General features: G+C 36.0%; 3 protein-coding genes and 1 long non-coding RNA gene across 8 annotated transcripts; all 4 read left to right on the top strand.

Annotated features, from left to right (window-relative positions):
• The first annotated feature begins 737 nt into the window (after positions 1–737).
• Positions 738–1,595, top strand: LOC147946427 (uncharacterized). Its single transcript, XR_015597398.1, has 2 exons — positions 738–1,144; positions 1,272–1,595. It is a non-coding gene; the product is annotated as an uncharacterized LOC147946427 (long non-coding RNA).
• A 972-nt stretch (positions 1,596–2,567) lies between these two features.
• LOC104783318 (putative pectinesterase 10) lies at positions 2,568–4,436 on the top strand. The gene is made up of 5 exons (XM_087511269.1): positions 2,568–2,951; positions 3,069–3,228; positions 3,360–3,566; positions 3,688–3,938; positions 4,075–4,436. Exons 1-5 carry the CDS (start codon positions 2,710–2,712, stop codon positions 4,238–4,240), a joined length of 1,026 nt encoding a protein of 341 aa, XP_087367395.1. The 5' UTR covers positions 2,568–2,709; the 3' UTR covers positions 4,241–4,436.
• A 270-nt stretch (positions 4,437–4,706) lies between these two features.
• On the top strand, positions 4,707–8,573 carry LOC104783319 (ribonucleases P/MRP protein subunit POP1). 2 transcript variants are annotated; one of them, XM_010508462.3, is made up of 10 exons: positions 4,707–5,542; positions 5,632–5,728; positions 5,823–5,930; positions 6,023–6,253; positions 6,379–6,497; positions 6,593–7,051; positions 7,142–7,250; positions 7,366–7,904; positions 8,003–8,176; positions 8,269–8,573. In XM_010508462.3, exons 1-10 carry the CDS (start codon positions 5,088–5,090, stop codon positions 8,471–8,473), a joined length of 2,496 nt encoding a protein of 831 aa, XP_010506764.2. In that variant the 5' UTR covers positions 4,707–5,087; the 3' UTR covers positions 8,474–8,573. The 2 variants fall into 2 exon arrangements, 1 of the variants encoding a protein (XP_010506764.2); XR_015597779.1 differs by having other exon boundaries at positions 4,720–5,542; positions 7,142–7,218.
• A 57-nt stretch (positions 8,574–8,630) lies between these two features.
• Positions 8,631–12,365, top strand: LOC104783320 (uncharacterized). 4 transcript variants are annotated; one of them, XM_087512139.1, is made up of 14 exons: positions 8,631–9,139; positions 9,298–9,365; positions 9,467–9,545; positions 9,678–9,760; positions 9,849–9,900; positions 10,161–10,246; positions 10,404–10,470; positions 10,725–10,804; positions 10,899–10,948; positions 11,084–11,333; positions 11,472–11,618; positions 11,698–11,880; positions 11,999–12,071; positions 12,148–12,365. In XM_087512139.1, exons 1-13 carry the CDS (start codon positions 8,821–8,823, stop codon positions 12,059–12,061), a joined length of 1,527 nt encoding a protein of 508 aa, XP_087368265.1. In that variant the 5' UTR covers positions 8,631–8,820; the 3' UTR covers positions 12,062–12,071; positions 12,148–12,365. The 4 variants fall into 4 exon arrangements, with proteins under 4 accessions (XP_087368265.1, XP_087368266.1, XP_087368264.1 ...); XM_087512140.1 differs by having other exon boundaries at positions 8,671–9,139; positions 11,999–12,064; XM_087512138.1 differs by having other exon boundaries at positions 8,688–9,139; positions 9,849–9,906; positions 11,999–12,064.
• The last annotated feature ends 122 nt before the right edge of the window (positions 12,366–12,487 follow it).

Raw genomic sequence — 12,487 nt, 5'->3', positions numbered from 1 at the left:
AAATTTGCGGAAAATATGATGAACGAATAATTATTTGTATGTATAATTTATAGGGATGATATATGCGCTTAGTAACTATAATAGTGTACGTAGTATATAAGTAGAAAATGGTATATGTGTAATCTAATAAATAAACTAAAACAATAGAAGAAAATATCATATCGGCTGAATCAAATTTGAATGTTATGTATGTATGTTTTCCAAGAGTTTACAAATTACGATCCAGATATGTATACAGAAAAACATATCCAAAATTTAGAAAACAAGTAACGGACTAAATCAAAGCTGAAACTTTTGTGATAACAAAATATAGCAATGAGATTTACAGTTATGAGTTTAATTTAAAATAAAAGCACTGTATTTTATAGTACTAGAATTGAATTAAAATGAGTCCCGTAATTATTATAAAATTACCTCTGAGGTAAAAAAAAAAATAGTCAAAGTAACAAGGGGCAGGGGGAAAGAAAGAACAAGTTGGGCCTAAGTAACTAAATAAAGCCCATATACAAAGGTGAGCTTGAAATTGGCCCTTTAACGTTTAATCGTAATCTGATCCATAATAAACTGACACGTGGTTTGAAACGAGGATATACACAAATTAGGTCTCTCTCTCTCTCTCTCTCTCTCTTATACACAAATTTTTGTTGTTCCTTTGCGTCGGCGAAAAAAAGTCTGTATGAGAAAGATGAAGATTGGTGTGGTGATACAAGAAGAGTCGTATTACATGTTTTGTGCGTGAACCTAATTCGAAAGGCTTTATTATGGACGAGATTTTGTGTGTGTTTTCTAGCTGTTGGATTAGATTCACGCACAAACTCGTAATCTGTCTTTTCGATTGATTTATTTGTGTTTTTTTTTTACTAGATCTGTCTTCCCAAATCGACTAATCCAATCTCTCTGCTGCGATATATTGGTTTTGATATGACGGTTTATAATGATTTTATACGCTTTCGATCTTGTTTTTAATTTGAGAATCGTAACCAAGATCTACCTTTCTACTTTCGGAAACTTTCCCTTTCCGTTTGACTCTCTCCCTCTTTCTCTCTCGTTTTGTATTTTTCCAAATTTGCTTTTTACTGTGTTTGGTATGAATCGATTAGAGAGCCATGGAATCACTCTTATCCCCAAAAACAGAAAGAAAAAAGTTATGTCTCTTGATACTTTATACCTGCCTTGGTACTTGATTTGTGTCGTGTTTATGTGTTATTTTCTTGAATCATATGACACTTTAACTTGTTTTATTGCTCCCATATTTTTTTCTTATGAAACAGGTGAAGAGAGAGAGACTACTCATCAGTTCTGCGATCTTCGTGTGTCTGTCGTGATTCAAGAAAGCAGAGCAAATCTTATATAGGATTATAAGATATCGTAAAATATCTCTGGATGATCTAGAGTTCTAAATGATCTGACACCAAATCAAACGTAATATTGATTTCATTTAAACTAATTTTAAGTTTAAAAATGCAATGAAAAAAATGAAAAAAATAATAAATAAATGAATAAATTTTTTTTGTGAAATGTAATTTACTTATAATAAGTAAATATGTTATAAAAATGATAACTAAATACATTTTTGGATTTAATAGTTGATTAAATTTTTTATTTTTAAAAAACTAATAAAAAAACATTGATTCATAATATTTTTGGCATAAATACGTAAATAACAATGAGAAGTAATGGTATTTATTAAAAAAAAATGTACATGAACTCTATGAATACAACATTTCAGTTTTTTTGTAAGAGTATTTCTCTATTAATATATAGGGATTGATTTTGATCAACTATCACTATCTTTAAATGGTAGTCTTCTGATTTGTGTCTAACCAACAATTAGAAAATCAAGATATTTACTTCTAGATTTTGACTATTTTTCCATTGGAGTGCCTAACAAATAAGAGGATTAGCCAAGGAACCTAGTCGTCTCTTATTCAGTCAAAGGAATGATAATATTACTAGCTATAGATGTAAATTTGAGAAATTTATCCAGGATAACCTCCTTTTTATAAGAAACAACTATGATAACCCAATTAATTTTTTATTCCATAGATAACTCACATTTTGTGTCCAGATGTGTGACTATTAATTTTTCAAATTTTAAACTATTCTTTTTCTTTTTAATTATTTTATTTTCCATTTGATTTGTTTATTAAAAGATTTTCATTTTAAAATTTTGAAAATTAATTTAATTTAATATTTCCTTTTCTAAATTTTGTTAAATAATAATTATGAATATTTAATATTTTAAAGGATGATTTTTAAAATATTTATTAGTTATGTAGTTAAGAAGGAAAATGAATAATATGTAAAAGGGTAATATCGTAAAAATGTGTGCTGAAATTTTTTAGAAATCTTGATAGGTTACTTTGGTGATTTCTAATAAATTATAGGTTATGGTAGCAAATCTCCCAAATTTTATTATAACAAAATTATAGCAAAAAAATCTTAGGTATCATATGGTGCGTTAACAGTTATAGCATTGCTGCTAAACATTATTGGTAAGAAATCTCTGGGAGGTTATCTTCCTGATATTCACCAAAACATTATTGGTAAGAATAACAGAGTATCATTGATTCTTCATCTCTCGGGCTAACTAATTCAAAGATTTAAAACTAGAGAGTAATTAATACGTTCAGCGCAATATATATCTCTGGATTTCTATATCATACCCAATTAAAAGTAAGATTGATAAAAAAAAAAAATTTTAAAAAAATGAAGGGAATGGCATTGCACAGTTTATGTTACTCTTCTTACTACAAGGTGTGTCTTACGGCGATGTTGTTATCGGTGTACGGATCTACCGCATGGTATGAATGCTCCGTTCAAATAAACAGCACCATTTCCGTTAATCCTAACGGCGCCGGAAATTTCACAACGATCCAAAGTGCAATCGATTCCATCCCTCTTTATAACCAAAACTGGATCCTAATCCTCATAGTAAACGGCACTTACAAGTACAGTTTTAGTTTCATATTTTCATATTATTGATCTTGTCACGTTTCCCTTACTAATATATAGACACGGTTTAACAAAATTTTAATGTGAATTTTACCAATCACAAAATATTGTAGCGAGAAAGTGATGATACCATATAATAAAGGATACGTATATTTGCAAGGCGGAGGAATTGAAAAGACGATAATAGCTTACAACGATCATCAGTTCACCGATTCTAGCTCCACTTTCACGGCCTTTCCTGACAACATCATCATCTCAGGAATCACTTTCAGAGTACGTCGTCTCTTAATTAATTCATTTATCTATATTTCCCCCACACTGATGACATATCATAAACACTGTATATATAATTTAGAATTTATGGATAAGTATGTATAATATTAATATCGTTATTCTCTGTGTAGAATACGTATAACATCGAATCTATAGACACACCAATTAAACCAGCGGTAGCTGCGAGATTGCTTGGAGACAAGTACGTAGTGCTCGACTCTAGTTTTGATGGTTTCCAAGATACACTGTACGACTGTTTAGGTAGACATTACTACAAAAGATGTGTTATCACCGGTGGCATTGACTTCATTTTTGGCTATGCCCGATCCCTTTACGAGGTATCTATCTACATATAATAATCGTTTTAATTGTCAGTAATTCGTTCGTGGTATAAAAAATACACGCGTCACGTGCGTGGTGTCTAACTAAAGTTAATAATGGTTCAATGTAATAATTAAGGGGTGCACGTTGAATATGACGGTGGGAATCTATGCACCAGACAGAGCGTACGGTACGATAACAGCGCAAGGAAACCAGTTACCGACGGATGAGGGAGGATTCGTGTTCAATGACTGCACCGTTACGGGAAACGGCAAGGCTTTACTGGGACGAGCATGGGAACCTTACGCACGTGTCATCTTTTACCGTTCCGAGTTGAGCGACGTAATTTTGCCAATTGGTTGGGATGCTTGGAAAGCAAAAGACCAAGAGTACGTAAAATCTCTCAAATCTTCTTTTTTTTTTTGTTTTTTTTTCTTTACTTATGCACGTTTTTTTACATTTTATGATATTCAAAATTTATGTATTAACTATTAACTAAAAAAACACAACAATGTAATATCATAGGGGCCATACAACATTTGTGGAGTATGGTTGCATTGGAGCCGGGGCAAACACGTCACAGAGAGTGCCATGGCTCAAGAAGGAGAGTGAAGAATACGTTCTTAACCTCACCAGTCGTTCCTTTATCAACCAAGATGGTTGGCTTGATAGGCTCCCTATGAAATTTTAGAACTGATTGTAATACGGATTAGCTAGTCCAATATTCTATGGTAGATTAAAAACCGTAGTCTAAATTGTGTAACTTTGTGTGTTCATCATCATCATCATCATCTATCAATCGATAGAAAAGTTAGCTGATGAGAGATGATAGATATAGTCTACTTTTAAATGATAAATAGCAGCAATCCTTGAGATTCTTATTTAAATTTTATTCTTAAAATCACTAACTATATCAAGATGATATCATACATTTATTAGTGTGTAACGACCTTGTTTGTGTACGGATCAGCTGCAGCCGAAGAGTTAACTTACACAATAATAATGATGTTCTTAATTAACCGTGGCGGAATTTTTACTACGGTCGGTCAATGCGAAACAGATTAAGTAGATTTCTTTAATATATTGGGCTATAAGGCCCATTAAGTCCAATTAGTTTGGTAAAATAATTTGAGGCCCCTTTTGTTCTTCTCTCACTCAAAGTTACGAGTTGAGAGACCAAACCAAACCAAACCAAACCAGTCGTATAATAAAATCGGAAAAACCTTTTCTCAGTTTTCTTCAACTTCAGAATTATAAATTCCCGAACCAAATCTGTTTCCCTCTCTTGATCTCGTCTTTTGCATATTCCTCAGACTGCTACTCTAATTCGTGAATCTCACCAAACTGTTGGCTTGCTAATCTCCGCCCTTAGTTTAAGAGTTTTCTTTTCTTGCGCGCCAACTGTTCGTTAAATTGCCTGAACCAGTTTCTTCAAGCCTATAGAAGCCCTAGTTTGTTTTCTTCTTTCAGGTTTGCAAGTTAGGTTCTTCCAACAACCCTAAAAAGTTGTTTTGGGGTTTATTCGAATCTGCTCAAGAATGGCTACTAGTACTAACGGGAACAATAAGAGAAGAGATGGTGCTTTATCGTCGCTTGCTCCTCGCAAAGTCAACGTTCAGAAGTTCTCAGAGGCTAGAGCAGCGGAGCTCGAGTCTCTTCACTCCATTGTATCTGATCGTTTGAACAAGGACTTTCGATCAAAGAGGAACAAGAGGAGAAGGACCAATTCTTACAATAACCAACCTGCAAAGAGACGTTATATAAAGAGGCAAAACTCAGAGTCATTGATTGGCCGATCAAGTGGAGGAGACCACCATGAAACGACGATCACTAGACGAGTTAAGAGGAGAATTGAACTTAAAGGGAACCCTGTATCTGGTTTTTCTGCTTCTGGTGATGGAACAAAGAGGCTCAGAACACATGTTTGGCATGCTAAACGGTTTACTATGACTAAGCTTTGGGGTTTTCATCTTCCTCTTGGTTTACATGGAAGGTTTATTTCTGATTTTCTAGTGTAAAGAGTACGGAAAAGTTTCCACCTTTTTTTGTAAATTTTAAGCTTGGTTTTTTTCATGGTTTTAGAGGAAGGGGATCTAGGGATGTCTTGAAGCAGTCTAGGGAAGGTGTTCTTGTCCATGATGCAAGCTATCTCATTGCCGTGCAATTGGAGGGTCCAGAGGCAGGCATTTACCTTTTTTCCTAACATTCTTCTTAAAATTTTGTTCTAACTTGGTTGTAATTTGGTATATCTCTTTTGGCTTTGAATTTCTCAGAGCTCACTCTTGTCGATTTTAAACATGTTACTGGAGCCTTCTCCGTCCTCTCATTCCAAGGAAGTTTTCGACTCTATTCTCACAGGCCGTAGTTATGAAAACGCCATGGTAGTGAATCTATAAATCTTACTTTTATTTTTAACTGGAAACTACAACTTAAGCAGGGTGTAACCGTAACTTTTTTTTTTTGTTTTCTTCAGCTTTATAATGTTAATCCACCAGTTTCCCAAGCGATTGCCCCTGTAATTTATATGTGGAGACCTTCTGAGTTACCTAAGAGAAGTGACGAGGAGGAAGATGGTGACTGTATAGGAACTGATGGTGCAGTCTCCAATTGTGATCATGTAGACTTTCGGAAACTTTGGGTGTGGATCCATGCTTCTTCCTTCAGTGAAGGATATGCTTCTCTTCAAGTAGCTTGTCAAAAACAGGTAGTTATTTTCTTGTATTTGAGGTTGTTTTCAGGTGTCTCCAGCTTACGTTTTTCCTTAGTAGTTTGCATAATGCTTTACATATTCTTGTGGAGATATTTACGCCTAAAAATTCCTTCATTCAGATGAACGAGACAGGTGTTTCAGTTGATTGTGTTTCACTCGAGGGTCATCTTGCAAAACTTGAGATTTTTGGTCCAAAAGCATCTCATCTTCTTCAAAAGACCCTACGTCCTGCTACAAGGTGAGCCATCTGAGGAAATATAGAATGGTTTTCAAGAACGAAAATGAACAAAGGAATAACTTATCTCAAGTAATTTTTTTTGTTTGTCTTTGCAGTAGCTCAGAGGAGCCCTCTATTTTAAGAAAGTGTTCAATGGAAAATGCTGAAGTTAAAGTCGTTACTGATCTTTACAAAGAAGAGACCATATCATCTTGCGCTATTTTAGAGCAGTTTGTCATGGATCCGCGGTTAATCCCTAATAGTCCATGTGATGATAGTACAGTGTCAGTTGAAACGGCCAAAACTGAGCCTACCAATTCACTTGAAATAACAACTAAAACTGGTGCTGAAATTTTTACTGAAGTTTTCAAGCGCCTCTGGGATGCTAACAGTGATCTGACCCCTCCAGAAGAAGAGAATGTGTTGTGTTGGGAAAAGCATCAAAATCGTATGGATTCTCTTTGCCTCGAGAACCCAGCTGCTGAGGTTCCAAAGGTATCTAGTAGGGCAAGGAGTTCGAGGTCTTGTCCTTTACTGCTTCTCAAACATAAAAAACTCGGGAATGCACCAACCGGGTAATCTGCACTTTGGTTAATCGGTCTGTGACTTTCTTTAAAATCAAAGTCCTCAATGATCCACACTTAATCATTATCATTCTCTTTCAGATGGTCTCTAATACTCCCCCTTAGTTGGATAAAAGTCTTCTGGAATGCCTTCCTCTCAAAAGGAGCTCATGCAATAGGTCAGAGGGAGAAACGCTGGGTTTCTTGTGATGTATATTTCCACTCTCATAAACTTTTATCCCCCTATTGTTAAGATTCTCTTGCTATGTTAACTTAGTAAACCGAAAATTTGAAAAATGTCTGAAATTTGTCATTTTTATTTGCAGGTTGGTTTGCCCTTTTTCCCATCAGATTTTCCTGACTGTAAAGCATATTCAACTTTTACACTGAGTGAGGCTGCAGACATGGAGGAAAAGGCACAACGACGTCCTCCTGCCATAAGACCTTTCAAAATTCCTATTCCACCTCCATGGAATAGTATCCATGTCACGCGTTCTATTGTTGAGAGTTCCAGTCAAAATCTTACAAGCAATGATGAGACGAACGGAACCGAGATTTCCAGTTCTGGTGGTAATCTATTTGATGGAATTGTGGCAAGAACATCAGATTCGCTGACGACTTTGCTCCAAACTTTCAGAAGTGACAACTTGCTTTTATTTCCTCACAATGCTTCAAAACCAAGCACAGACGCCATTAAGAAGACACTTCAAGAAGATGAAACAAAAGTAAGAGCTGAGATCCATCAGAAGAGTAATAAACTGTGCCTCGTCAGAGTTCTTCTACATGCTTTCAAGGAAGGGTCTTTTGAAGAAGGCGCGGTTGTATGTGCACCATCTCTTGCAGACATATCATTGCTAAAATCCAGGTAACATCTTCAAGAAATCATGTTCAACAAACTGTGATCAAATGAAACTATTTTCACTTTGGGATCACATTAAGAGTATATTGCATTATGTTTTGCAGCTGCAGTGAAGGAGAAGAAGGGCGTGTTACTATCCCTCAATCTTCTGTAAGTTCTTACTTCCAAGAACAACCTTCTGGAACCTGGGAACTAAATGTCCCTGAAGACGACACTCTTACAAAGCAATCTCATAGATTGCCAATCGGGTTTACAACGACAGGATTTGTCCGTGGGAGGTAATAAAAAAACCGCTTTCAGAAATCATTAATTACAATTCAGCAGAGGGTGAATATGGTTTCTGAGCTCTTACACTTGTCTTCATATGCAGTAAAAAGCAGAAGGCGGAAGCTTTCTGTGATGCAGTGTTGTTAGGGAGACTGAGAGACGAGCAATGGAGAAACAAAGATGTAAAACGGAGGAAGAAGGAGACTTATGTTTTGGTTAGAAACCTAAGATCTTGTGCTTTTAGACTCGCACTTGCTACCATTGTTTTAGAGCAACAAGAGTCTAGTAGTGATGTCTACTGCTTTTAAAAACGCATTCACCAGCAAGCACTGTTGTTTTTGTGAATTTTGGATGTAATTTGTCAATGGTTTCTCTAAAGTCAATTTAAAAGAAGCTAAACTTAGATAATAGTTGAGTTTTATTTTGGTTTAGATAAATCAATAAAATCGCAAGTAGCTTCAAAACGTCGTCGTTTTAATACTCACAGTTCTTTTTTTATTTAACCGAACCACACATTATATTATAGGTTCGGCGGTACGGAACTAAATAGAACTCTCTTTCTCTTATCTTTACCGGCGCCGGAGAAAATTTACCGATCAATATAATCTCGACTACTGCGACTGAGTTTGATTAAACGACTTAATCAGGGTTTAAGATGGAGAGACGTGTCGCAAACGCCTATCCTGGTCCTGCACCACCAGTTCCGTACTACCATAACAACTACAACAACCCTCATCATCATCAGATTCATCCGCCGCCGCCGCCGCAGCACCACCATGTCACCGCCGTTGGATTTCACCAATACCCTCAAAACGACAACAGAGATCAGCCTTTCCGTCAGCCGCATTTTGATAATTATTCCGGCCAACAACAACAGAACATGATCGTTGATCAGAATAATAACGCTCCTCCGCCGTTTCCATCTAGTCCTTGCGGTGGCAGCTTAAGGAAGAGACGGTCTCAATCAGCTACAGGTTATCTCCAATTTAATTTGTTTTTTTTTTCTGCTTCATATCGACAAAAGGTGTAAACTTTGGTGATTCATCGTTAAAGTCTTTGAACTCGCTTTTGGTACTTTCTTGGTTTGTTCGAGCTTCTGATTTTTTTTAAATTCTTGTTTGTATACATGAAGATACTGCTGATGGTAGTATTGCCAAGCTATATGTTGCGCCGGTCTCAAAGACAGCAACTGAATATGATGTGAGTGTCTTGGTTTACTCTTTTACGGTTTTATGAAATGTCTCCTTTGAGATTCTGTGTGCACGTAAATTGACTTGTGACAATCTGTGTGTTTACATCAGATCCGTCAGGTGTTTGAAAAATATGGTAATGTCACTGAGATCATTCTACCCAAAGATAAGATGACTGGTGATAGAGCAGGTAATTTCATTTTTTTTGTTTTGTTTTCCCAATTACTTGAAAAACATATCTTTTTCACTGCCTTTCATTCACATTCTTTCTTATGAGGTTTAGCAGTTTGCTTATAACTTTTGTTTCTATGTATCTTTGCAGCTTACTGTTTTGTTAAGTACAAAAAGTCAGAAGAGGGTAATGCGGCTATTGCAGCTTTAGCTGAGCAGTTTACCTTTCCTGGAGTGAGTTCTTAACTTCTGCAATGTTTTGTTTAAACGTTTCCTCGCTGATGATATGGGATTCTTTTCAAACATTTATTTCGTTTTTCAGGAAATGCTTCCAGTCAAGGTCCGATATGCTGACGCCGAACGGGAACGGATTGGTAAGAGTAGGTGTCCATACTTCTAGGAACATAGATTTAGATAGAACGTAAAACTCTGAAGACAACATGGTAGTGTATTATGGGAACCTTTGAAACAGAATATATCTTACATTAATTAGTATTTGGTTATCATGCCTTCGACTGCTTCTCCTTCACCTCCTTTTCTTAGCTTATAAGATCAAGTTTTACGAGTTTCTGAGTAGGAAAGATGCTCTCTTATTTTTTCTCATCTGTGTATTCTCGTTTCATCTGGACTTTAGGTTTTGCCACGGTACAACTTCCAGATAATCCTAAACTATATGTTAGATGCCTCAACAAACAAACTACAAAAATGGAAGTCCATGAGGTATGCAGGACTCCTTTTCGGCTTTAACTTTCAGTTAATCTGAATTCCTTTGTCACTGACAATTGACAGAACCATGTGCAGATTGTTTTTTTACCTCCGTTTGTAGTTGCATTTCTTACTTTGTTGTGAATAATTTCTCAAAGTGTCCTCTTCTCAGGTCTTCTCTAGGTATGGAGTCATTGAAGATATTTATATGGCACTTGACGACATGAAGATTTGTCGTGGTATGTCTGTTGCCCCTGCATATTTTGCACTCTAAATCACGCTTGTTTCAGAGATAGTCTGTTGCCCCTGCATATTTTGGTTCTTGACTCTGAATCACGCTTGTTTCAGAGATCCTAGTTTAAACTTCTCAGATTTTGTAGGAAACATGATGTGACAGCCTTAGATTGTTCTTTTCTAACCAATGCCTAAGAGTGATATTTTGAATAGCATGAACCTGATTTGATTATATAACTAACTTATTTGCTCTCTGTAGGGTATGCATTTGTTCAGTTTTCTTGTAGAGATATGGCACTAGCGGCAATCAAAGGTCTAAATGGAGTCTTTACCATGCGGGTAGTTCAGATAGTATTTTTTGTTGTATGTCAATGGCTTTGGCGTCCAATGTTCCATGCTTCATGCGTCCAATGTTTTTTTTGTCTTCCTTCAGGGTTCTGATCAGCCTCTGACTGTTAGATTTGCAGATCCTAAAAAACCAAGGTTTTACCTATTCCTTTTCTACATTATTTGTTTGAGTATTTGCATGATTTTGTTTTCAATTCCAAACTCATTCTCTTGGTTCTTACACTTTGATCTTACCCCATCACTTATACCTGGATTGTTTCGTGTCTTCAGGTCTACCTTCAATACTCCACCTGTAACGCAACACTACGACCCGAATTGGCACCCACAACCATATTCCCAATGGGAAAACAAGGAACCTGCAGCCCCTAGAGTCGTTCAGCATCATGATTTTGCTTCACAGCCAAATCACTTTCCGCACCAAAATACTCAAGCAGTATCCGAGGTTCAAAAACAACTGCATCGAGATATTCCACCTCAAAATTTTGAAAAGCATCAGAAATCTGAGACTGCCAGCGCTGAGGTACTCCTTGATTAGGATCTGCTAATGGTATCTCTTGAAATCCGAAACTAAGAGTTTTTTTTTTTTGTACGGTTTAGGTTTCATAAAACTTGTATATACATCTGCTTGATCTTATATCGGTAACTACTTTTTTTGTAGACTAGAAGTGATGGTCAGAAGATTTGTAGTCAATCAAATGCATTACCTGAAGATCAAAATACAGTGAGCTCTGAGTGTGACTGGAGTGAACACACATGTCCAGATGGGAATAAATACTACTTCCATTGCGTCAGTTGCGAAAGCACGGTAAGTGTTTCCCTCTTTCAATATGTACTCCTCAGAAGCCAAATCTACTATTACTGAATATATGGATGAACACACACAGTGGGAGAAACCGGACGAATACTCCATGTTTGAGAGATGGTTTGAAGAGCAAACAAGGGATCAAGATAAAAAACTTGTATCTCCCCCGTTAAACAATGAGAGCCAAGAAGCAATGGAGCAAGTTCAGTCTGATGAAGTGTTGCAACAGAATACTAAACTCCAACAAGCATCCTTATCCATAGCGGTAAGAAGAGATAATTTCTGTAATTTGTCGTATTTGACACACTGCGAGTTCCGTTTTCTGATACAGTCTCTTATAAGAAGAGTCAAGTCCAATATTTTTCGGTGCTGTGTGTTTGCAGGATGAGGAGAGCAGTTTAGTATATTCAGTAACAACACTGGCTGTGGAAACTACTTGTTCATAAAAGGTCTCAGGTAATGAACAGATGAATCTTTTTTAGTGATGCAGTAGAGGTTGATTTGGTTCTTAAAGCTTTGTGTGATGATGCAGTGTTGTTTAGGGAGACTAAGAGATGATGAGCGAGAGAGAAAGAAGGAGATATATATATACATGGTTTAGTTAGAAACCAAAGATCTTGTGGTTTTAGAATGCAGACAGTAAAAAAGTTGGTTTCTGAACTCAAATGTTTCTTTAGAAACTTAAGAATTGGAAAGAAAAATAATCAAAAAAATTGATTCTGTTTGGTATATAAAAAAAACCTTTTTTCACCTGATCCATGGTAGAATCCATTTCAATTCAATTGTATTATTTACATAAATCCAAAAATTGCCGGGAAATTTTTAAAATTTCCTTTGTTAGTCACATTCTATAAATTGAGTTACTAGTAATG

The sequence above is a fragment of the Camelina sativa genome, chromosome 4 (assembly GCF_030686135.1).
Source record: "Camelina sativa cultivar CO46 ecotype springtype chromosome 4, ASM3068613v1".
In the NCBI taxonomy this organism is placed as follows: Eukaryota; Viridiplantae; Streptophyta; class Magnoliopsida; order Brassicales; family Brassicaceae; genus Camelina; species Camelina sativa.
This window is presented reverse-complemented; position numbering and strand designations above follow the sequence as displayed.